This window comes from Callionymus lyra, chromosome 11 (genome assembly GCF_982586985.1).
Source record: "Callionymus lyra chromosome 11, fCalLyr1.hap1.1, whole genome shotgun sequence".
Classification (NCBI taxonomy): Eukaryota; Metazoa; Chordata; class Actinopteri; order Syngnathiformes; family Callionymidae; genus Callionymus; species Callionymus lyra.
Genome location: NC_141828.1, coordinates 22,288,345 through 22,314,487, shown reverse-complemented (window position 1 = coordinate 22,314,487; position 26,143 = coordinate 22,288,345). Strand labels below are relative to the sequence as shown.

The following is a 26,143-nucleotide window of genomic DNA, read 5'->3' as shown; positions in this document are numbered from 1 at the left end:
GAAGCGGAGCGTGATTACAGCTGGCTGGAGAAAGAGTGACGCCATATTATGTCATAATAGACTCCGCTCTCGTAACCTCTCGTTCGACGAGATTTCAGACCGGCGAGAACTTTTAACTTCAAAACATGGTCATGATGAGAGACCTACTGCATCTTGGGAAGGAAGACATTTTAACAATGAGAGTAGATCAGGAGAGTTTGACATTAGTTGCCATTTAAAGGGAGACATATCAGTGTTTACTATTTTCCCTGTTAAAGTTGATCACTGTGGTCGGTTTATTAAATATTTTTAATTTCCTATTCAGAAGTTTAACGTTTTAGCCTCTTTGTGTGATTAGAAGTATCCCACAGAGCAAATAATAAACAATAACTAGTTTAAATAGTGAACAATGCGCGTGTGTGACGCCGCCGCTCGTCTCACCCGCTCACCCTACCCTTCCCCCATGCGGCGACGCGCGCGTCCCCGCGGCGCCTCGCGCTTCCTCTTTCCGTGCGGGTGCCCGCCAGAGAAGAACGATAGAAAATGGCGAGTCAGTGTAAAAGGCAGCAATGCACAATCGACAGGCGCGGCTTTCGGCAGGAACTGGACTCTTGGCGGCACAAACTCATTCACTGCGTAGGTAAGAATGGCGCCGCTCACTGTCAACTTTGTGAGAACTTTGAAATATCCGTGTGCTTTTGAGATATGGCTGTAAATAAACGTGTAATACTGGACGCGCATCCCCGAGCGATTTTTTTTTTGCCTTCAACTGTTTCGTTTACTTCTCCAAAGTAATGCTGTGTAAGTTGTTGAGTCGCCATTTATTTAAAGTTCTTTAAGGAACCTTTTGGTGAACGGTACTTTGTTTAAAGGGCAGCGCGTTAAAGGGAGTGTCTTACAGGAATTATGCATTGCGTCGGCTAAACAACAGAGCCCGTGTGCTTAAATGCGCGCTCTCGTGTGATGATACTGTATTTTGGGTGGGGGAGGTCAAACATCTCACTCTCATGGAGCCCCTCTGTCCAACATCAGCTTGTGTAGGTGCATCGAGGCAGGCATGTAGCTGTGGCTTCAACGGTAATAAACAAACTATATCTGATTTAAGATCATCAAGATCATTTCATTTTTCTTCCACGTCGTGCAAAACTGCATTATAACTACTATTAACCAACCTCCTGGTTTGGTTCAACCTTAAATCAATACTAGATATGAACGAGCCATCTTGCTTTATAGCGGTGTTGAGCTAAGAAGCTAAAGAATATCTGCTATTCAAACCAAAAACGTGTCAACATATTGTTTATGCCATTGAGATTCTTGACAACCCTTCCACAATTCAAATGTTCCTCCCCTACTGCTGTTTTCATTCAAGGATTTGTTTTTAAATGTGAGAAACCAAAGTAATAAACAGTGCATCTACAAATCTCCTCTATGACATGTTCAATACACAACATTTCGCTGACCACTGCAGAAGATGCTACTTTTAAAATGTGATGCGTTTATTAACACCATAGTAAGTAAGTAAGTAATTTTTATTTGTACAGCGCTTTTCCAGACCAGGGTCACAAAGCGCTTAAACAATCAAAACAATATTCAATAAAGTATATACTTTAAAGGTCAAGATAAAACTGATAACAAAACAGGAGTTCTGGAAAAGCCTGAACAAATAAAAACTTCTCAAGATGTTTCTTGAAAGAGTAACTATAAAGTATAATACTTTTATGTTTTCCTGTAAAAAACATCAAACCAATTGATGGTCATGAGAGTCATCTTTAGCTATCCTTGTGAAGGTGGATGTTTGTACATGTTCTAGTATCTCGATCATTGTTAAAATAGTTATCATTTCGGTTATTGGTTCGTTTCCATTATTCGTCGATGCAGTTCTGAGATTCAAATACACTTCGCTGACCACTGAAGAAGATGATATTTTCAAAATATGATGCGTTTAAAAAATATAGTGATCAATGAATGTACATAATACTTTTTCGTTGTGTTCAAGCATCAAACCTAGTTTGTCTTTCAACCGCATCCAACCAATGGACATGACGGTTAGGGTTGAGTGGGATAGCTGACTTTATTAAGTGTGTGGTAACTTTATTAATTTAGACAGCGTCCATATTCTAGCCAGATACATTTCCCTTGCTCTTTGGTTTCAAATGTTCTCAATTTGAAGGTATAATGTCAGCGTTTATGATGAACAACTGCTGTTGTATCTTTGTTATTGATGGCTGTATCGGGTTCTACGACGGTATGTTGGAAAATTGCTTCCGTACCTGCTTTTTCGATTACTGTTAACTAATTGAAATTCCAAATGTCAAGTCATTTTTAATTTCACAACAGGTTAAGTAGGGAAATTGGGCCTTTCAAAAAGTAATGTAATTACTATCTTATATGATTGTTAATATTTAGCATGTATTTTTTATATTACAACAGGTAACGGTAGAACTCGCAGGTAATTAATATTTAAAGTGGAAAGCAGAAGGTTGGTGACTCATTTTTGTTCAAACTCTGATGTGTGTTTGGAAATGGCTTGGTAGATGTATATATTTTATGTAACAGCAGGGCGCATATTATAACTTAAGACAAGTCTTGCACTTAAAAGATTAAACATGTTGTAAGGCAAAAAAGATTCTATCATGCATATTCACATGGATGAATGCGTTCAAGTCTTCTAAAGGAAGACAAAGCTTCTTTTAAAGCTGTCCTTGCAGATGTTTCTCTTTTGACTTGTACAAAAGGGAAGGACTGAATGAATTGGCAATGAATATATGTTTAGCCTTGTATATTTGCACAACGTAAAACGCTATTACCTTTTTATTTTATTCGTTAATTTAAATGTATATGCTTTCATCTTTATTCAATTATTAATTTTAATGCCATGTCTTTGTGCCATTTTTAAACCACATAGTTGCACATTTATTGCTTAATCATACATTTATGTATGCTGCGTTTCTCCCAACATTGGATCCCAGAATTAAAGCAGAATATTAAAACAGCCAGTAGAGCATTGCACTCTCGCAGCTGCACTTCTGATGATGCTGGTCTCAAAATGTCACATTAAATCAATCACAAGTAAAATCGCTCTGTGCATGCCCTATTGAAACATGTTCCGTTCGGCATGCATTCCACGTATGACCAACAATTTTAACTTAGTGAGAAAGTGCCTATGTAAAGCTGGCGTCAGAGCTGCAACATGGAATGACGGGAATGTAAATTATTTTTAACAGCTTCTCACCAGTGATAATCAACCAGAGAGGTTTAATCTTTCTTTTCCTCACTTCACACCTTAACACTATTAAAGGAGATGGAAAAGCTGTTAAATTGATCAAGATTGGTGTATTTAAAAACGTTTTTAATCATTTAGTATGTGTTTTCGTTATGCAGAAAAAACCCAGTTGCAGCAGGTTTGCATTAATAATCTATAATATATAATTTGTTGGCTACTATTTGGTTATTTTGTGGCTGAATTGTTTTTATATCTTCATCAACAATTAATTAGTAAGGAAGTGATTTTACACCATAGTAAATATTTTGAGACTTGTAAATAAAAAAAATGAATAAAATCAGGAGGTCTGGGGGAAAATGCCTCTTTTTTAAACCGTTCACTTTAAATTTCATCATTGGTGTTGTTTATACTAACTTATTGTTTTAGTTTGAATATTTTATAACCAGTTTGACTGTAGATCAGTCTTAATAATGAATAAGGTAGCTGTTGGTGTTCGCTAATCCTGAGATTCCTCCCGACTAAAGAGAATGTTGTGTAGCCATTAAAGACCAAGAGAACCCAGTGCAAAGTTTTTGCAATTGTCCATTATGTTTGTGTTTTAACTATATCTCTAAAGATAAAGCAATATGTGGTGACATCAGTGTCTTTGGCAGAATGGTGTTCTCAGTCATGATAACAACACACTTCTGTTTGCCTTTTTGGAGGAAAGGGCTTCATGCCACCACTGCCACCCTGCTGATGCTGACATGGCCATTTTGTCTTTGTGTGTATAAGCTGTAAAACTGTGGACCAGAGACGAGGACAATTGTCCTGTTGAGCTGTAGACACAATTGTCTGTTTATTTGCTTAAACGTGTTCATTGGTCGTCGTCCCCCAGATGCACACCGTGTTTGGTCCTGGTGTGTTCTGTGCAAATCTATGGTAATTTTGTAAATGCCAAAATTGAAAATTATACATTTTGACATGTGGGTGACTGGTATGCAGCATGTATTGAGGCAGGGAAAAAAGAGCACCATTGTCACCAGGCAGATTGTCTTATGTTTAATTTAGGCATGTTCCATATTTTCACACCCCTTCTGCTGCGCTTTTGGCCTACATATCCCAATTTTGCACATGCAAATAAACCATTTGCAAAACATAAATAAAAAACTGATTGCCTTTCTGAGATTAAACAGATGTGTATAAAACCTCTTGCTTTTAAGTATAATGTCACGCATCTATGTTTTGAAAAAGCATCATTTTCATCATGTAAGGAATTCAGTGAGGGTTTTTTTTTGTGTGATGCTGGAAGCGACCATCTCACTGCTGCACACTCTGATGCCTCTACTGTATATTGCTCATAATAAACATTGTGTTTCGCAGCCATCTGACATGCACCACTTTGCTCATGAGCACACCACTGCTCACATTTTAATCCCAGTTGTGTTGCTAAAACAAAAAGACACTGTGGTTGTTTGGTATTCCACGGAATAAAAATAGCCATGCACTCAAGCCTCAGCCATTTGTGCAACTTTTACCTCTGTGCATTTTTATCATTGCTCCAATTAACAGGAAACATTGCTCAGGGATCTTGTTGACCCTTTAGTGTAAAATTAATTAAAATAACTGGATGTAAAGAAAACTCCTATATGCAGAACTGATCTGACGAAAATGATTGCCTATTATTTTGTGTTGGCTTCTTAGGGAGAGATGTAAGATTTTTGACAAAAGATTTTTTTTTTTGCTCATGTTCTCCCTCCCTTAGTTGTGAGTGTACAGTAGTTACAGTGGGGGATGGGCTGAGTGGGGGTTGATGCAGCGCTGCGCAGCCTCAGCACCAGTGTAGCATCAGAGGAAGGGTGGGTCTTCCAAAGAAGAGCTCTGCAGTTTCGTGATGTGCCTTTTTAATGTTTCTGTTTCTATGACATGTCAGTTACAATGATGCAGTCAGCGTTGAAGTTTGTACTAAATCAGAGATTCTACCCTCCCTCTGTCCCAGCTTTCATTCTGACGGGCATTCTTCTGTACTTCTAGTTTTACTTTTCATGAGAGTAAATACATTTTTAGTTCTGTCATCTACATCTTCCTCTATAGCAGTTGGCCCTATGAAATCACAACCAAAAGGTTTTTACAGTCTTGGGGGTTGGGGGACATCAAAAGATCTTTGGAGCTCATGGTTGCGTGAAGGTACACTGTCGAACATCAAGTTTCTTAGGTGCATCAAGGCAGTATGGGCGTTTTATTCTCCTGTTAAAAAATAAGTGGCATTTACTTAGCCAGCTGTCAATCATGAGCAGTCAAGATAAAAGAACTTGCTGTAAAAACAGAAATGGGGTTGGTACATCAAAGGAACTTGTTGTGTTTTTAATCTTGTTAATGTTATCTTTAATATTTCATGACGTGCCGATCTTTAGGGAAATACTTTTGGTTGTATTTTACCTTTTGAATGATCAGCAAAAGATCGATACCACAGGTTATGGAACTCATTCTTTATGCGATAATACTTCTGAATAAGTCAAATCAAATTTGAGCCACTTATTTACATCCAGCCCCATTTCTAAAAACCACATGTATGTTTGTGCTGATGTGGTTCTGCTTCACTGCCTGAACAGCTTCAGAGACACCGCATATTTTTAGCAGAGCATGGAGTCTTCTGAAAACATGCAGGGATATTTCCGGACGAATCAATTATGGTGCTGCACCATCTTTGACGATGACTGCCAGAACAGGGAGCCGCCATCTCTACTGGCATTGCTCCCTTAGCCTTTTTCTCAATGTGAAACACTGAAGCCAGATTCGGGAATGTAAAAGGATGTGAATTTATTCATCAGTCAGATAGTGCCTCAGGCTCTGAATATGATGTATTTCTCTTTCATTTAGTGATGGGCAGATCTAGATTTTTTTTGTTTTGTTTATATTCTTTGTGCAGATATTCTGGCACATTTTTGACTCCCTTTGTGGTAAACGTTTAGTTTTATTTATTGCATTATGAGGAAAATCACACTAAATCCCCTATTTTTTAACGCATTAAACATGTACCCGTAAAAATTCCAACATGCCAAACAAAAAGATTTTAACAAAACACATTTATGTCATCAGGGATGACAAAACAAAAATAATATGCAAAGTTAATTTTGGTTAGTCAAAACCACTTAAACTGGGACATGCATGCAAATGTCTATGCACATTATGGCAGCAAGACATAATTTGGTTATGTGCTGTTGGTCTATTATTTAGCCCGACTATATGGAATCAATCTTTTAAAAGCTAGTCAATCAATACACAATGAATATGAACATATGAAAAGGAGTCTGAATTGCAGTAGTCCCGGGTTGGGGGTAAAACAATTGGAATGAATACTGACTTTTAATGGCTCTAAAATGCATAATTAATACCAATTTTTTTAGTGATTTATTTTCAGGTTCTTAAAGTCTGTAAATAATCACACCTACACTGCATGAAACAAACCAGGTTAAATTTAAGAAAAAATAACAAGTGGAAATGAAATGTATAAACTGTGCATGGTAGTAGACAAACCTTCTTCCAACTTCCTTTTTTATAATTCAACATAACCATGTGCACAAATCAATTACAGATAATCAAATCCCAACCAAATGTTATCCGACATTTTAATTCTTAGTAAACTAATATATGTCCAAAAAACAAAAGTTAAAGTAATCAAGTTTTTATTTACATCTAGTATTATTTTTAAAATGCTATTATTATTTTCTTGTCATTCCAGTCTTGTCACCTGACAGGCTAGGGTTATCTTGACAATGTTTACTTCTATACTCCGTCTTGAGTTGAACTTGTTTTTGTCATGCTTTTGGTTGTTGATTCTTCATGGCTCTTTCTTTGGTTAGAAGTTTTTCTATTACAAGAATCCTTATGTTTTTAACAGATAAGCAATGTGCAGCCACCACAGTTAACTGACAGAGTCCAAGGTTTTGTTGAGTCATAGGTCAAATCTCTAATTAAAAAATGGATAAGAATTATTTTGTGGCATTTCAAGCATCTGCTGTTATTTCTCTTGCAGTTGTGTCAAGTTTATTATGTGAGTCTAATCTACCCCAAATTCTGAAATGCATGAAACCCTCTTGCCTCCTTCCTCGCATCGATTTCTTTAACTAAATATCTCTTAAAAAACTGAAATTTGTGTTACAATTATTAATTTGTTTTCAGGTGGCAGGCTCACCAAAGCTGGGTTTGACCCATGTCCCTGTCATTTTGAGTGGGGTATTAAATATGTAGGTCACTGGGAGGCTAAAGCATGTTGGTGTGTCCCAGCTCACCTTGAGCGGCAAGAAGCTTCACTGAAACACAACCCTGATCCCTTCACTCAACTGTAATCATCATGATCAATGTGTACTTTCTTTTAGAGTTTTACATTAGAATATTTCTGTGCAGAAGATGAATAAACACTAAATGTTATATTTATGACACTTACTTAACCATTCTCTATTGTTGGTGTTATAAGTGTAAATACTGTACTGGTATTGTCCCTGTTAGAGATACAGAATAAGTGAGGACAACCATTTTGTAACATAACATCTCTGGATAATATATTAACAATAATATTCTGAAAATAAGATTTTGTCCACATTATAGTTAACCAAAACTATTAATTATGTGAAAGATGATATTTACAAAAATAAAATAAAAAATGTATTTAAGATTATGTATTTTGATGCTAAATACATTCTAATTAAAATATGAAGTTGAAAGACTTCAACATCCCGTTCAAAAGCTAATGATATGTAAACGTATTGCTCAAGATTTAACGATGGAAGTTTTATTGAAGAGTTGGTGTTGTTGCAATGTAGCTGAGGTTCTTTAAAGTTTTTTTGCCTGCTCAATGGTTTTTCTGCTTGGAACCGAAACGCAAAATAATTTGAGATTGCTGTATCAGTATAAATGGGTTTAGACAAAAGGCTGTGTCAAATGTTCCTATATGTTGGCTCTTCACATGTCCCCTGTTTTGCAACTACAGGATGGAATAAATCAAAGTCATCCTATTAGGATACAATTAAAAAAATTATGTCAATCTACGGTTCAGTTCTGTGATTGTAGCATCAAATCCCCTTTTATTTATAATGACACAAATGTGTGCACATTGACTTCTGAGGTAATGCTGCTGTGAATGAGATTTTAAATTGCCCAAAGGCATGACTGTATATATTTGGAGTTGTATCCAGATAAACATTTGAATAACATCCTTGAAAATGCAGATGAGTAATGCTCTCAACCATAGGAGTCTCGAGCCGGGAAAATGAGACATCAGGGTGTAAGATGGCTTCCGACAATTTAGTATAGAAGGCCTTTTTTTTTAATGAGACTGAGTGACATGCTGTCAAAGCAATTAAACCTCTAGGTATTTCCTTCCATTTTGGTAGAAGATTCCCTACCTTATTAACCTGAAATCTTTGTCCCAAATGTCATTTCATTAGTTCCTAATTCTCTTTGTACCTATATACCCTATATACATAGAAGAATGTGATTATTCCAACTCAAACTAGAGGTATGTGGACGCCAAAAGAGTGACCTAGTTTCTTTAAATTAATTTTCAGGCGTTCTGTTTTAGGTGCGCTGTTTCTATTGTAGATTAATAGCTTATTTTCTTTTTATTTCGACATTGAGAAGCTATTTACAGCAGCACGAAAGGGCATCGAAGCCTTCCGGAGTCCCTTGTCCATCAGTAGCTTTTAGAAGAAATAACTGTACACGGTAGTACAAAAATGAATCCTGAATGCCTTTCTTAAAGGGAATATAGGTGTATAACTGCTATTTCATGGATTACTTTAATTTATTTTTACACCAAATATAAAAGGACTGATGGCAATAGCTTAGTTTGACTAATATCTCTGTCTTTTTTATGTAATGTAAGTGGCCTTTACAAAGCTCCTACTCTTTTAAAATAAATAAATTGAGCTGATCTAAGAGGAAACAGGATTAGCTATTATTAGTACTAAACAGATCTATTATGCTTAAAGATACACCAAACAATGGGTATTATGTGGTTGCTGTTGCAGGAAGTCTTCACAGATGCAGAGGCGCTTCATAATTAGTCAATCTCCACGTTTTAATAGTAGAGTAAAGAGAGTATTTAGGTGTTAATTCAATCTCCTACATAACACCTTATGTTAATTGTGACTATTAAGCTCAATATTATGAACCAAATGAATATTTCAGCAGGTCCAAATTGAAATTCTTGCCACATTCAATGCAACAAAAAAGGATGTTGTGCCCTTTTTATTTGTACATATACTGTGACTTTATAATGCTGTAATATGTTTTTGTGCACATTTAAAATATATACTGACCTTTTATTATTTTACCTGATGCATGTGTATACTGCTAGCGCATCTAAAAATACATTTGTGCCGCGTGCAGTATTTCTTTCGGGGTCTTGTGTGCAGATCTAGTCTTCAAGTGACTCGGATCCAAGATGCTCGAAACCAAAATATCTCAGCGTCACAATTGCCCTAGAGTCATGGTGTTGCTCATCACAGCCCTTAATGCCTGAAACGGAATTCCTCAAGAGTAGTTGGATGTCATTGCACTGTACTGTCAAAGTGGTTGACCTACTTTCTCTTGCTGCCTCTGAAATATTTCAGAAGTAGGATTGGATAGCTGAAGTCCTGTGCAGTAACCCAGAAACGCTGCCGCTATAGGCAAGACTGTGTTTCACCACTTTACGCTCACTCCTCCTCCTCTTCATACCCCTCCTCAATCTCTCTCTCTCTTTCTATGTTTGGCTGTTTAAAAGTGGGTGGGAATCTGTTTGAAAGGAAGAGGTATTAACAGATGACAGCTTTTGGCTGAATTCAGTGTGGAAGTGGAGAGAGGCTTGAGATCAGCTGTGGAGACCAGATGTAAGTAGGCCTTAATTGTGGTGTGAAGTAATTGAATGATATTTGATCACTTAACTGCTTTTTTTAAATTGGATATTTGAATCAAATCTCTGTTTGTTCAGCCTCGCTAACACATGGTATAGCTCTGTGCTCAGTCGAGTTGGATATATCCTTTCCTGCTGTAAGATTTGGATTAATGTACACATTTGAAATCTGGTCCACTGAACAGATGTGACCTCTTTAGCGCTTGATTTAATGCATGTAGTGGTTTTGAATTGGTTATCCAGACCCCCAAGCAGTCAGCAGACATTATGTGTTGTGTTAATGCACTGCAAAGTGAAGTCCTATGAAGCCTACACTGCACAGCTAGAAAGATAGGACACACTCTTTCCAGGCCATTTTTATTCTACATATTTTTTTGTTTGATTTGCAAATGTCCATCAGCTCAACAGGGCTTTAATGCAAACAGTTGATACTTTGGAAGCACAGGCTTTTCAGTTGTATTTTAATGTTACTGGAATAAAACATACTCGACTCTTTAGTTCCTTATGTTGCCTGGCAACAAGGATTGAGAACATATATTTAATGTTGAAGTAAAAACCTGCGGTTAAAGCTGATCTGTTTTTAACAGTGGGGGGTTGTTGAGATCAAAAAGATGTGGAGATGAAACTGGTGGATAAGATCTCATCATGTGAAAACCTTGAACATGTATAACATTATTCTCTCCCTTTCCCTTCACAGTACAATGCAAGGCTATGGTTATGAGGATTTAAAAAAGGCATTTTTCAAAGGTGGTTTTGTGATGGTAGAGAAAATATTCACCAAACCTCTTCTGTCTTTCAGGTTTTGAGAGCATACTCGAGGGTCTCTTTGGTCCAGAGCTTGTAGAAGATCTGAAACTCTTCAAAGGTAATACAACTTTTTTTTTTAACAACATAAGAAAGTTAAGGGTTTAGCTAAGTAAGTAAATCTATTAATTAAAATCGAATGTGTTTGGATCACTGTCTTCTTTGTACCATCTGGTACCCCTTTACATTCACTCCTGTCTAGAATGACACCCCCTGGTCCACATGAGAACATGTATTGTTTTCCAAACAACTTGGTGTATAAGATGGCGTGGGGCCAGTGCTAAAGTGTACAGTGTTCTCAGACATTTTTTTTCAATGCGTGATGAGGGTGAAACAATACTCTGTATTATACGGCTGCACAGTTTATGCCGTAAGTAACACTTATAATAATGTTCAATTTCTACTTGCACAAATCAAAGCACTTATTGTAGCCCACTAGATATGCATGAACATGTGCATTTTGTTCCTTTGTTTATTTTTACGATTGTACAAATCTAATTGAACATTTTTATCAATCCTACTAGCCACGTTCCTATTTTGATGAGTGCTTTGTTAATTGGACGAGTTGGAAATTTAAATAATAATAAATTCACCTAAATAATAAAAAAAAGTGCTGATGTAAAATAATATTTAACAACATTATTATAATTCCAGTGTATGATGGCAAATAGAAATAAATAGTATTGTTTAATCAATTTTTTTTATTTAATAGAACAATCTTGATATTTTTTAACGCAGTGAAAATGGATGTTTCTAAAAATGTTTTTGAATAATCTGATTTGTATGGAGAAAGTGTGATTTGTATCAACAATGCAATCACTCTATAGATTTGGAGCCTGTCGCTGCATCTGACTGGTCATCTGATGAAAACTGTCAGTTCTGCTGTTTGAGAAGAGACAAAGTAAAGGTATGGATTTCTGACCAAAAGTCTATAAAGATTGTTTCCTTATATGTTTTTATTCTTTTACTCTCCAGGAACACTTGATAGGATTAAACAAGGAGGGGCTTCCAGACCCACTTAGACCCCACCTGGCCAAAGATCATGCCTCAATCCGTAAATTAGAAAAGCAAGCAGAAGAGTTTCTCAATGCGGTCCTAAACAGAAAAGGTGGGACAACTTTGCTTTTTCTACCAGAAGCATTGTGTCTTTTATTTACTTGTATCTAAGTAAATGTTACATTTATTTTCAGACGTGCCAAGTTTCTCGGACCCACACATTCCAGTAGTGGCCCGTGAGATCCTACAGAGAATGATCCGACAGTTTGCTGCCGAATATACCTCAAAAACCAGCCCTCCTCAGGATAGTTTCTCCGATAACCAGCCAAGCTCCGACCAAAGTCTGACGAACTCGCAAGAAGCGCCCAGCAGCCCCACCGCTGCCGTGGCAGGACCAGCACATAGCCAGAACCCTGTTCTCAGCAAGCTCCTCATGGCTGACCAGGATGCTCCTCTTGACCTCACAATCAAGAAGCCACATTCTGAGCCCAGTGAGCAAGGTATTGACGCACCTAGTTACATGACGCACAAATATATTTTATACAACAAAGTGTATTTATCAAGTTGTTTGCTTACTTCTGTTCAACCATATTGTCATGTAATTGCATTATCCATTTTGTCTCCTGGATGAATTTTCCTGACATCATGGAAATGAATCCATCTTTTATTATTTTCTGGATTTGAGCAGATGGTGTCCTGGATTTGTCCATTAAAAAGAACCGCCACAGTAGCAGCGCTTCAGTCCCCAGCCCTCGTCTTTCCCCACTCACATCCACACTCAAAGGGTAAGTTTTATCTCAATCACATCCATCTTTTTTTCTTTTAAATGATGCTTCAGATTCTAGGGGGCAAATGGCCAGTAAAAAGGCATTCAGGCACAAGCCGTTTGAGGTTTATTCGAAGTTACATCGTAGCTTGAGACTTTTGGGAAGTTGGGGCAGGGAGTGGCTATAAATCCACCTTGATATGTCAGTATTTCCTGAATGTGAAGCGTCTTCATTGTGTCATTTTCCTTTTTTTTTCAGTCACAAATGTGCATGTTGTTGAATTTTTTTTGAATTCATTTGCTTGCAGTCTGTGATTGTCGCACCGTGTGATATATATAATTGTCATTGTCCTTTTAGTTTGACTATAGTTTTTTGTCTGCCATTCAACATTGATTTTTTTGCTTTAGACATGGAAAACCAACCTTTGATAAATGTAAATTTAAAGTACATCTGAATGAACTTAAAATAATTTAAAAAAGAGTTGGTGTAAAGTCTATTTGTGACTAACTAACAAGAAAACAAAAGACTATAACTTGTATTGAAAATAATTACTTGTAAAGATCTATATTCTGCTGGTAATTTTGTTTTCTAATTTAAACTGCACACAAATCAAATGGACAAAAATTCTTTAAAAAAAAAAAAATCTTGACTTCTTACATGGGGGTAGACAAATGAAGACCAATGCTTCATTAAGTGCATCTGTGGTTCCTCCGTCACACACAAAGTCCAATTGAGGACATATTTGGACTTTTTAGAATTTGTCAAAAATATCAACAATCTTTTAATTAGAAATTTGATATATATGTAGTACTACAACAGGATCTGAAGCATGACTGCAAGATTTTATTTTCATGCATAACATTGTCCCTTAAATAATCACCTTTATTTTATTTATCTAGTGAAATGATCACGTTCACTCACTCGGTTTTTATGTTTGCTACACTACCACCCTCTGCTGGCTAACTCTTTTATTGCTTTGCTTGTTCAGTGGTAACGTCACACACACAGACACGCAAGATAACTTCTCACATATTGATGCCTTAAATTTCACGACAATCAAGCTGCTTTACAGCTCTTATCCTTATATTTCTTATCTCTGACAATACTCAAGTTTCCCTACTTTCTTTGGTTTTCTTCCTTTCAGTTTTACTCATTTCCTACCTTTGCTTTACTTCTGAGCAATTAATAAAACAAATTTCGCACACATGACCAGGGTTATTCTAACAGTGATGTTACCAAAGCAATAATAAATAATAAAGGAGTGGCCATCATCCTCCCCTCCCCAACCCATCGTCCTTTAGAGAAAGAATGAGCACTGTGCAAGCTCTGCTTACACCCAATTTCCTTCCATCCAATCAGGCGATCGTTGAAAGCGGACGGACAAGATGGGAGGAGGCGGGAGAATCTCGGCCACTCCACCCGTTTTAAGCCTTCCTCGTCTCTCTCTTACTCGCTGCACATCAAAGAGGAGGTTGGTCTGGAGAGCGACCAAGAGTCATCTCCCAGTCAAAACAGATCCAGAACCCATGACCTCTCCAAAAACGGATCCTGGAATTCTAAAACACATTTTGGGGCGCTTCTTAAACTTAAAGCCAACTGTGAGACCAAGGAGCACCTTAAAGACATTCCCCGATTGTTGGAAGCCGCTGAACTTTTCTCAAAGTCACTGGCTAATGGGAATGGCTACCATCAGGATGCCTGTCAAGACCACAGCTTCTCAGGTTCTCAATCATCTTTTGACCTCAAGATTCCTCAGGTGCGAGTTTTGGCCACAGAGCCGGACTCCTCCTGGGATCAGCTACCCTCTGAATATTCAGGTTCACTCAGTGAAAATAGTCTGGGAAAGAAGCTTTGTTCCATTCTCCCCAGACACAGCCAGAAAAACGGCAATGGCTACTCCGGTTCTAGTTTGAAGAGGGAATATTGGTCGTACGACAATGACCGGCAGACCTTGGATTTAGATTCAGATCTTGGAAACAAGCAGCCGAGGAAGAAACGTGGGAGATACCGTCAGTACAACACCGAGCTGCTGGAGGAGGCAATTGTTGTTGTGATGGGTGGAAAAATGAGCGTTTCCAAAGCACAGTCCATCTATGGCATTCCACACAGCACCCTGGAATACAAAGTCAAAGAGCGACTGGGGACCCTGAAACATCCCCCGAAAAAGAAGCTGAGGCTGCTCAACCGGCTGGAGGAACAGGGCGTTGCAAAGTCTCCTGAAAGTAAAGAACTGCAGCTGTTGGTTTCGGAGGAAACTGTCAGTCCCTCCACTGAGAATGGGAATGGATTGCATGAAGAAAGCCTCTCACCAAACATGTGAAACTAAATAGATTAATCCCAATGTCATGTTTTTAACAAGAAAAACTGGATTTGCCAGACATTGAAATAATAGGATTGATTTTTAACCAATTTAATGTGAAGTTTAATAGTAATTTATGAATAATTCCAAAACACTCTTAGTGTAAATGTATTCTTCATCGTTCTAAGCACTTCAAATTGTGTAAATAGGTTTTTATTTATTCTTAATTTTGTTGTTGACTTTATTTATTGTTAAAATATTTATTAATATTACATGTTAAGATCCCTGACTCTTACAGTACTTAGAGCTTGATAACAATAATACCTATATTGTCCTCTAATGGTATTCTACATAAGGCTCACTCTTCTCATTCAATGTTCCGGAATATATCAATAGGTTTTAAATAACATAGCAGCTTACTAGTTAGCGACAAGAAATATATTCTATCAAAAATATTCTATCACTATTTCTTCAAATGCACTTGTGTTACTGAACACTGGAGTTATAACATACATATTACTTTAAAGAATAAATAATTTTATTGTTTTAATCTGTTCGATCAAGAGAGAATTCTTCATATAGTTTCTATCACAAGAGCAAAATATTCTATGGATTTCTTGTGTAGGAACCTTTTATTGTTGGGTTTTAAATCTCATTGCCTTCACAAAACCTCAGGACAGGTTCACACTGCAACGCATAAGTATACCTCATCTTGAAAATCCACAAACCGTTGCCTAGTTTGCCATAAGTAACCTCAAGCAGCCTCTATGAGGGAATGATTCAGGATATTTCTGACAAGTGTGTCAGAATCACTCGTCGTACAATGACCTCATGGCAAAACCTTCAGTAGCATTTCGGTGCCAGTGTTAGCCTTCAAAAGCATTTTTAGTGTCTGCCTCTTTTGTAGATGAAGCCAGATATGAGCCTTCCATATCACACAGAAGAATGGTAACCTCTCTCCCTACCAGTACACCTGACCTCTATGTATGCAGTATCCTCAATGCATCTTCTGTCCTCATCGCTCATCTATGGATTTACAAGACCATTTGAAATGTTTTCAATATGTATTTTATTTCTTCAATGGTATGTTGAGATTATCAAACCATTTATTTTCACCTGAACATTAATACAGGTTAAATAATAAGGTGTTTGACTTAAAGATTCAAGCCTTGTGCATCAACAAGTACTGATTTGCATCTTTTCAATCTCTTCGGTCAAAGTCGGTGGTGAAATAAAACTTCTACTGCCGTTACAAATGTACAAGTGAGTGGTTTAGTATCATGCTAACTCAGACTCGTACCCCCTCGCATGTTAACTCTGTATTTATCCCCCTTTCAGTAGTTGCTGATGCACAAAGTACATTTCTCTCGGGTCTTTACACTGTTCGATCGACCTTCTTCTTCGTACACTCGTCATAGACTCATGTTTACCGCCTAATGGATGTTTGATTGCAGTTCAACAAAAGAGATTCATCCCATTTTCAGTCAGAAGTTATTTGCTTCATATTTTTCTACTATCTTCATCGAAACAGATTAACAGTTTGTGTTACATGACAAAATATCACACACTGATAACAACGGCTGCCTCCGCAAATGAATATCTGCAACCATTCCGTGACTTCTCCGGGTTATAACTTGTATAACCACACAGACAGCAAATACTTTATCACATAGATCTATTATACCTGTATTTTGAATGTATTTTCTTTAGTGTGTTGGGTTGAATATTTCATCTTTTAAACACAACATCTAAAGCAATATTTTAAGATGCTTCCATAAACTCACAAGTCAGCCATCAGGATCATTGCCTTAGTCCAGACACATACTCACAGCTATCAGGGAATAAACTTCAAACTCTGGTCTGTACTGCCTTCAGGTGGACTAACACTTACTAGAAGATGCTGTTCTAACGGCAACCTTAGCATTTGAGAGAGTCGGTCTACTACTATCGATGGCTTCTCAACCTCTGTGACACACCTCACACCTCAGTCTGCATTACAGTAAAACCTCAGGACATAGTGGACGACAGGTTAGCTACTGTTGTCCAGAGATCAGGTTAATACAGAGCTGTAGCACTTCTTGGTGGTTCAGTGGTTTGGCAAAGGCATTAAGATGTAAACAAGGCTTCAGAGAAAGATTTACAAAATGGAATAGAAAAGTATACACAGCAACAGGATGATGACGTTCATAATGAGTCTGAGAGAGGATGACCACTTCATGGTCGTTTTTGCAAGCTAAGGGTGTTTTATTTTTATGTACATACAGGGATCTTTGTGTTGTCTGTCTTTACACGTACTTTTCTTAATTTTGTTATTAATTATGATTCTTAAATGGCTTATTAAACAACATGACCCATGAAATGGTAAATGAAAAAAAAATGTTCCAAAAATGTAGACAAGATAAAAAGATTTTTGCAAAGACAATCATGCAAAAAAGTTAAAGTGAAATAATTCTATACACATGATTGTTATTGATTGATGAATATTTGTATGCAACATACTACTTGTAATCGTAGCTAAATTTAGTCAAATTGATGCATTTACCATTTTTTTTTTACGCTATCCCTCTGTGGACATTAATTCAATCTTAATATGAATTTGGGTCATAAGGTTCTTTTTAAAATGTAATTTACGTGTAAATATAAAGTGTATTTGTGTGCATGCTGATGTGTTTCAGTTGACTCATTCTGGGCCTTGAGTGTAGGATTTTAGGGATAGAAAATGGAAAGCATTTAAAGTAATTTATAAGATATGTTTCAGTCTGACTTACCTCCTCTCACACCATCTTAAGCTATTTGCAGATGCAGTATTGAATTGAAACGGTCAATTGCCGCGTTTCCCAGATGTGATCATTCTTAATGACGTAAGAAAGGGTTCGGTTAAGAAAGAGCGCCATCATGGGTGTGTTTCCCGGGCGCTTTCTTAAATGCCTTCTTAGTAGAACCTTAAGATCAAGCCAAAGACTCCTCGTAAGAAGCTCTTAGTGGGCTTCAGAAACTCCTTTTCTATAGAGTAGCAGGTGGGGCCTCCCTGAGTTCAATGACACCTGTTTAGAGTTGTCGTTTTTGATGTGCGCTTGTTGGAAAACCCATGCTTTTTATTTTTTAATTGTTTCATTAAAAAAAACTCCTTCGCCCTTGAATGCATCATTCATGTATGACAATCGGTGCAGCAAAAGTTGAGCATGTTTTTTGGGGGGGAAAGTAGATGATATACATTTTCCTGACAGGACTTTTATCCTAAGAAGGCTGTTATGAGTTGGTCAGCGTAATCTTACGTTTCCTTCTTGGTGATAGATCTTCTTAAGCTAAGATCGACCATAGGAAACGCACCCTTCTTTCACAGTGATCTTAAAACCACTCCTAAGAAATTCTTAACCAATCTGGGAAACACGGCCATTAACAGTTTAAGTAACCATGAATGTAAGGCTTTAATACAACTACAGAAGAGTTCTATAGGTATGGTAAGTGTATGTACAGTGTGCTTATGGGTGTTTAGAATCACCTGATAGATGTGAAGGAATAACAACGTTTGCTTGTAACTTCTGCTAATGTGTTTTCAAGTGAAACTCTGTTGCACAGCAGGCAAATGGTACATATATAGATGCAGAGTTAGTTTGATTTCTGCTAAAAAATGTATAAAGAGTAAAACATTGTGTTCCTTGCATGCAACAGTTAGCTGTGTATGGTGTAGTTGATCATTCAAGAGTTTTTGTTGGAACTACTGGAGTTTTGTTGGTGTAATTGTTATCAATGAACTGTGAACAGGAAGTGTTGTAAACCAGCTTCAAATAAGGACTGATCATTCAGGAAGAAAAAGCATTCTTAACGTGAAGGATTGTCACGTCCAAGCTTGTGACATGTGGTGTGTAGTTTTGTTTGCTTTGCTTTTCATACAAGTTGTGTACCTTTTTTGTATGGACGCGGCAAGTGCATGGTATCGCAAAGTGAGACGAAGAGAAACCCCCCTCAGGTATAAAACCCCAAACACTGAATATTCAGGTACTTTTTCCTCAGATTTCACCAGCGGGGATAGAACCCTTGAGCCAGCGGGCTACGTCTGTTCACAAGAGATGTTATTTTTGTTGAAAAACTATTTTTAAATCAGTAATTGTTATTTTTAAAATATTTCTCTGTATAAATATATTTCGTCCCCTACACCCGTATTTTTTTATTGATTTGCGCAATGAATGTCGACGTTGCGAATTTGATAGTTGGCTCTCTGCCTGACATAGGACATTTTATTTTGAAGTAAACGTTCTACGCTGATTCGTCTCACTTGTTGTGCATGCGTTTAATCGTACACACCTTTTCTAATTATTATAACGAAACAGGTCTTCACTTCTTGAACTGTTCAAGTGTCGCCTCATAACTCCAAATACGTTTTTTCTTTTTTGTTGTTGTTTTTTACAAAGTATTGTATTATAGAATTAAAAAACAAAACTCTTATATTGCATCAAAAGATGGTCATATATTTATTCTGTGGTTCTGTAGAAGCATCCCAGATACTGGTGGGTTATGGTCAAACTACCTCGATGAAAGGTTTAACCAAATGTATATGTACATATAAAATTGACGGTTCCATAAAAGAAGGATTTTTTTTTGGGTTAAATTGGACCATGAAAGCAGTGTGATACATTCTTGTTATTAATTTATCTTTTTTAAACACTTGTACTTGGATATGCTCTGCACTTCGTAAAATGTATTGTAATTAAACTACCCCCAAATGTGTTTGCTCCTCAAGTGATATTAATGTGACTTGTTTTACGCAAAGTGGGCCACCATTACTCGATGTCTTGTGCATGTTTGACATTTTTGATGTATGTGTAATGTAACTTAAAAAAAATCACTGTGCAAAGAAGTTGTTTTAGTTGTAACACTGTAATTGGTCTGGATTGATGATTCACTTTAAATCACTTATTCTTCTAATAAATATGCAATTCCAAAAAAAATCTGTTAGCCTCTTTTTTTTTTCTTGATATTATCTTGAGTCTCAACTGCCTCCTGTTTTTCCTTCATCTCTAACCTTTTATTATTAAGGTTAAATATGACTTATTCCAAATTCTTGTGCATTTAAAAATCTGTCATTTTTAAGCAGGAATTGAACTACATTTATGATTGTAGCTATCCGTTTTTTCTGTTGATATCCTCATTAAATTGAACCATATTTGACAATTTCTTGTTATAAATTATCACCTAAAACCCTAACTGTGTGTTTGTCACTGAATACCGTTTAAATAACTCATTTTGTTCTTTTTTTCCCCCCCATTTAGTGAGTCTCATGACTTGCGTCTTGCAAAGACTAAAGAGCTACAGTCCACCCCATCGCTGGAGCATTTCATTGCAAAACTGTGCATTCACCATCAGAGACAAATCGTCACTGCTCTGGGTTATCTTCAGTCGGAAATGAAGGTGCTCTCAAATACACAGCCTTGCATCCAGAAGGCCACAAGACCGTCAGTAAAGCCCAGCACAATCACACCTGTGAAGTTCTTTGATCCTGTCAAAGGTCCCTGTACCTCCACACCAAAGGTGGAGCTCCATGACATTTCTGTAACTTTGCCAAGTGTTAAGAAAAAAGCTCAAGTTTTCTTTAAAAGCGACGTGAATATTTCAGCCATTGAAACCCACCGTCCTTCGTTGAGGAGTAAAAAATCGTTGGCCGCGGTTGCTTCTGTGGACCCCGCAAGCAACCGCCAGAGTGACCACGTACCTCTTAAGATGAAGATAATGAAGACAAGTAATGTTGCTGCCGGAAATAAGTTGTCCTGTGTTTTGACCACGTCCATTTCTTCCGACCTTGAAGACGGGTCGGATCACACAAAAAGCAGTCATTCAGCAAGACTAAGTTATCATACTAAGAAGCAACATCAGTCAAGTCATCTGGTCAAAAAAGCCAAAGTTGTACCGACAAACCCATCGACTGTCCATCCAAACATTTCTTCAGACTTGCCTCGGACCGCGAGGAAAAGCATTAGGGCAGCAATGGAACTCAATGGAAAGGAATGTGCTCAGAGGATCATCGTAGACCCCGATATTGGTCAGTGCGACATAGTGTATATAAACAAACCAATCACGGAGTGTTTCAACGAGCCGAGGCGCCACATGACTCCACGTCGCAATGCTAGAAAGAGCACAAGAGGACACCTGTATTCAGACGACGTCTGGGTTGTGAAGACTGTCCGCACACTGGCTGGAAGGGGCAACTGTCCTAATCCTATGCCTGATTTTATCACATTGGTCACCCCCAAGCAAATGATGGCAAAGCCTGAAAGTGTACCCCCAGTAGACGGGCCATTTGTAGGAGCATGTGTCGAAACTGTGGTCGACTCTGGGACCACAGACAAGTTGTTTGATCGCATAACAGCGGGCTCAGAAGATGTGGTGGAAGTCGCAGTCAGTGAGGCCGACATTGGTATCGAAACCAGCCAGACGGACCAACAACTGACCCCACAAGACTCGTACCCACAGCCTCTCGCAAGAGATGTTGACAATGACACGCAAGATGTTGACAGGAATATAATTGCCATTTCAGCAGAAAATATTGCACCAGTTGAACTTGAAATAAACGGCAGGACAGAAGGTCAAGAGGAAGAAAGTTGTACAGTTTCTGAACCGAAAGAAGACGTGGGCCATGCTGTCATGGAAGTTGGCAAAACTCTTTTGTTGGATAATAGTCATGCTGATGGAACTATGTTGGAGGCTGAGCAGCCGCCACAGAAGAAAACTAGTGAGGATGTGATGGAGGAAGTGAAACGGGTCACACAAGAAGAGAATCAATCTCAGGAACATTGGGCACCAATAACCAGTGAACATCACCCTGTGCTCGAAAAGAACAGCACAGCAGCTTCTAAACCTGCACAGGACGGACAAGCCATCGACAAAGTTTCATCTGTCCTCTTAGCGGAAGATACAATTGAAGATGATGCTGAATTCTCAAAGACGCCTGATAAGGATCTACCTCCTTTAATCGGGAAAGGGGGATCTGTGAATCCAGCTCTAGAAAAAGTAGAAGAAGTGATAGTTGGCTATGTGAATGGAAAACCAATCTCGGCCTCTGACAGAAGCCTAAGGCACAAGTTGACTACCAGCCCTTTAAGTAATAAAACTGAGAAATCCAAATCCAAAAAGACGCCCCCACCTAGAGCAACAGGACTTTTGTCACATCAAGAATCTGAAGGAATACCAATGGAGGCAGAACCAGAACCAGCTCCACAACAAACGCCACCGCAAATTCCTGTCCAACCATCCAGTGAAAATGCTAAAACTCCTACAAATAGCAAACAAGTGAAAAGGGAGAAGAGAAAGCTAAATGATTCAACTAGCAGTCCAGAACCTCATGAGTCCAAGCGACAGCTTAGATCATCAAGCCAAAAACAAACCGTAGAACTACCGAGCACCTCCAAATTATCAACATCTTCTAAAAAGCTATTTTTGACACCAACTGATATTCCAAACACGGTTTGTAGAGGTGAACTGGTAAGTTCAGTGTCCCCTCAAAAACATGAAGATGCTCAGGTTATTTCAACCCCCATTAAACCATGCAAAGTGTCTACAAAAGTGGAGGATTCTGATGCAGGTCCAAAATCTAGTTCCTCCCCTCTACCTCCTTCATCCCCAGTTATGCCCAGTGGAGGGTTAGCTTCTCAACCCCCATCTATTCCCCAGACAGTGCTTGATGGCAGACCACCACTTTCCCCTGCCGCTGAAAAGCCTGATGATGACATCATTGTTCCACCTTCTGCTTCCTTTGAAAAGCCTGACAACCAAGGCTCTCCAACTCAACCCATGGCAATCTCGGCTCCAACACTTGAAGCTCCATCTCTCGCCAGTACATCCAAAAAGTCATCATTGCAATCTAACACAGAAGACAAACCACTGGCAGACTCGAGAGACCCGCTGAAGGTTGAAAGTTCACAAGCAAAACAAAGGCTGAGATCTGCCAGGGTCAGCGAGCGATCTAATGGCACGGGAACTAAAGCCGCCTCATCCCAGCCTCCTCCCTCAGCTCCTCCAAAATCTGGAGTCGATGAATTACTTTCAGTCGGTGCAACCCAAAAATCTTTAGCTAAAGAAACACAAAAGGATGAGAGTGAAAGGTTGCAGACCAAACACAAACTAAGATCTGCCAAAGGTAAAGACCAATTGGACACGGTTGAAGCTTTTCCTCAAACATCGGACGCCAGTGAATCAACTCCCAGTACATCTCAAAAGTCTTTGGTTCAGACAAACACTGAAGCTCAACCAGGCGTTGTCAAGACTGTGGATACCCAAACGGACAGGTCGGAAAGCTCACCAGCCAAACAAAGTCTCAGATCTGCAAAGGTTGGTGAGGATCTAGAAAACTCGAAGGCCAATGCTGACACGATGGCTGCTCGTAAACCTGAGAGTCCGATGAGTACACGCAGCAGCAAGAGTGAAACGGAGGCAAAAGACCTTGCTCAGAAACCTGCACTCGGTGAACCATTGTCTGTAAACCACCCCACTAGTGCTAACAACTCCCCCGAGCCACAAAGACCCACCAGGATGCCCCTGAGGAGTGAGAGAAGTAAGGCTGACTTGCATAGACCAGATGAAAAGAAACCAGGTTTGAGGTCACAGAAGCATTCACAGGATGATACGAGTGATCGTTCAGTTGATCTCGCGTCACAAAGCAGAACGATCCCTAAAAAACAAACGACCCTTCAGCCAAGATCTCCATCTTTACCTGTCCAGCCTGTGCCCCAAACATCATCCCAAACAGTCAGCAGGTCAAGAACAGAGTCTTGCAAGAAGGTGAATAAATTCTTCGAGCTGCTAAATCACGAGGAGAACAAGCAACTTCTGACAAACATGAACATTAGGTTTGATAAAATGCAGAAGGGCTGGGTGCAGCTCGACAAAGAAACCCCGCCCGGAACAAAGAACAAATTCAAAGCTGACAGACAAGCCGCTATATGGAAAAGTAAACGCAGGGTTCGGAAGCCAAAGTTATTGGAACATCAGAAATATTCTCCAGTTCAAATGCTCTTCATGAGAGGCTTCGATCTCTCCAGCATCTGTCACTGGTTCCTCGAGTCGACTGAAACAAAGTCCCTCGTCATAGTCAAGAAAGTGAACACCCGTCTTCCATCTGAAACCCAGCTGTGCTTTCACAGTTCATCCAGTTCTTCGGTGGGATCTCTGGGGGTCTTCCCGAGTCTTCAGGCAGAGCGCTTAAAAAAACATTTGAAAAAGTTCGCAATAGCTTCGCCTGTGAAGAGCAACCCCAGGAGTCAGAAGCTCATCGCGAAGGTGCTGGGCCTGGAGGCGAGTGCAATAAAAGGGAAGGAGAAGAAGGATGTGTCAAGCGGCGCTCAAACGTCCACCAAGTCCCGAATGTCAGCCGAATGCCCAAAGAAGAAAAGTGAATCTCAGAAAACCAGCAAATCTAAGAACCCCACAAGTGCCAGAATATTGAGAAAATACTCCAATATCCGAGGGAAGATGCAGGTGCAAAACACCAACGCCAGACGCAAAGATACTTCTGGAGGTTTAAAAGCCAAAAATGTGAAGGTGGCTGCATCCAAGTCAAGTTCTAAATCCAATCCAAAACCAGCTGTCAAATCACACAAAAATCCAGTTTCCATTGGGAAACAAGCAAAAGAGTCAACAGAACACTCAGAAACCGGTAAAGTGAGGAAGACGTCGATAAGAGTTCCAGAGAAGACCTTCAAAGTCAAGAAGGCGGATAGAAGCCAGACAAAGAAATCTGAGTTAACAAAGAGATCTTCTCAACGTATTGGTTCTCCAAAAAGATCTGAGCAGAACGCCGGCGAGTCTTCGCGGACCAAACCTGAGAAGGAAGACGCAGAGAAGCAAGAGTTGAAGAAAAGTCCGATCAAGTCCAACACAAAAACTCAGGCAAATCCTGAAACTAAAAAGACGAGAGCCGCAGTGGAGTCCAGCGAGCGTAGCTCAGATGCAAGTGCGACGCCCACAGCAGTCCAGGTCCTAACCAGATCCCAGAAGAAGGAAGCAGCGGCTCCTCGAACGAAGACCAGAAATGTAACCATGAAAACGCAGCAAAAAAACCCGAAAGAATCTCGAAACAAATCTCAGAAAAAAGGCAAACCAACCAGAAGTGGGGCTCCGACCAAACCCACCAGGGGGTGTCCGGTCCCTGCCGGTCCCAGTGCGGCGAAGAAGGCAAAGAAAAGAGCTTTGGAGATTTTAGCAACTCCGTCGAAGCGCACCAGGGTTTCACCGTTAAAATAATTGAGTCCAGCAGGGGGCGCCGTAGGCCCTTTGGAGATGTTTAATTTATTGATGTTGGTTTTAGAATTATGCCGGTGCAGCTGTTACAGTGGCGGGCGGCGGTGAATAGCGCGTGACCAGGTGCCTTATTTATGTGTGAAGTTGAGGAATGTTTTGCGAAATGTGAATTCTCTCCGAGGTTCGGACCCCGATCCGGTGCTGGAGAGACAGAAGACATTTGTTTGCACCGCTGAAAGTGCTCTTGCTTGGTTTCTGTTCATCAGCTGAGTCGGCATCGTATAGCATTAGCTACTGTTGTAGCGCGTCAAAGGCAGACGACCGTTTCCTTCATTTTGTTTTTTCTCAGTTCTTGACGTTCCACTGCAGTTTTGTGTCCTATTGATCCAGAATAACTTGTATTTAATGTTTCTCTGCTTCCTACAGATTAACTTTATTTTCATTTATATAAAAAATGCTTTGAAAGAGTTTGGGTCTGAAGAAATGAATTGTTTGAGATGTAAATGTTAGTTTTTACAGGTTTTGACAACATCCACCTATTTTTTGTAAATATATTTTCTGTCAAACGATGAGTTGGTAAAATGTGCAGCACATGAGCATTTAAATGTGAACATTTCCCTCTTTTTGCTGATAAGAAAACACCTTATGGTTATTTATGTAGCGTTAGCAGCCCAACAAACTTGAACACGTGAATTCTTTACATCTGCTATTTAAGTACGTTTTTTTTGTATATTAGAAAAAATCTGCTTTATTTGTTGTTAATTACATATTCTGTTAAGAGTTTGTGTCCTTATAAAGAATATTTGAATTTTATCTGTGGTCTTGTCGTCTTTTCTCCGGAATTATCAGCGTGCAACCAATGTATCATCAGTGTCTGTTTGTACAAAACTCTCTTTTCATTGAAATATTTATATAAGAAAATGTGCTTAAGCCCCGCCCATTGAAAACTTTTTTTTTTTCTGGAGTTAAAA

At 38.8% G+C, this 26,143-nt stretch overlaps 1 protein-coding gene across 1 annotated transcript; it reads left to right on the top strand.

Annotated features, from left to right (window-relative positions):
- The first annotated feature begins 438 nt into the window (after window positions 1-438).
- On the top strand, window positions 439-25,985 carry LOC148069625 (uncharacterized). Its single transcript, XM_087802064.1, has 7 exons — window positions 439-619; window positions 10,876-10,941; window positions 11,708-11,787; window positions 11,856-11,988; window positions 12,071-12,376; window positions 12,565-12,661; window positions 20,213-25,985. The coding sequence occupies exons 1-7, from the start codon at window positions 523-525 to the stop codon at window positions 25,173-25,175; spliced, it is 5,742 nt and encodes a 1,913-aa protein (XP_087658190.1). The 5' UTR covers window positions 439-522; the 3' UTR covers window positions 25,176-25,985.
- Window positions 25,986-26,143: the final 158 nt, after the last annotated feature.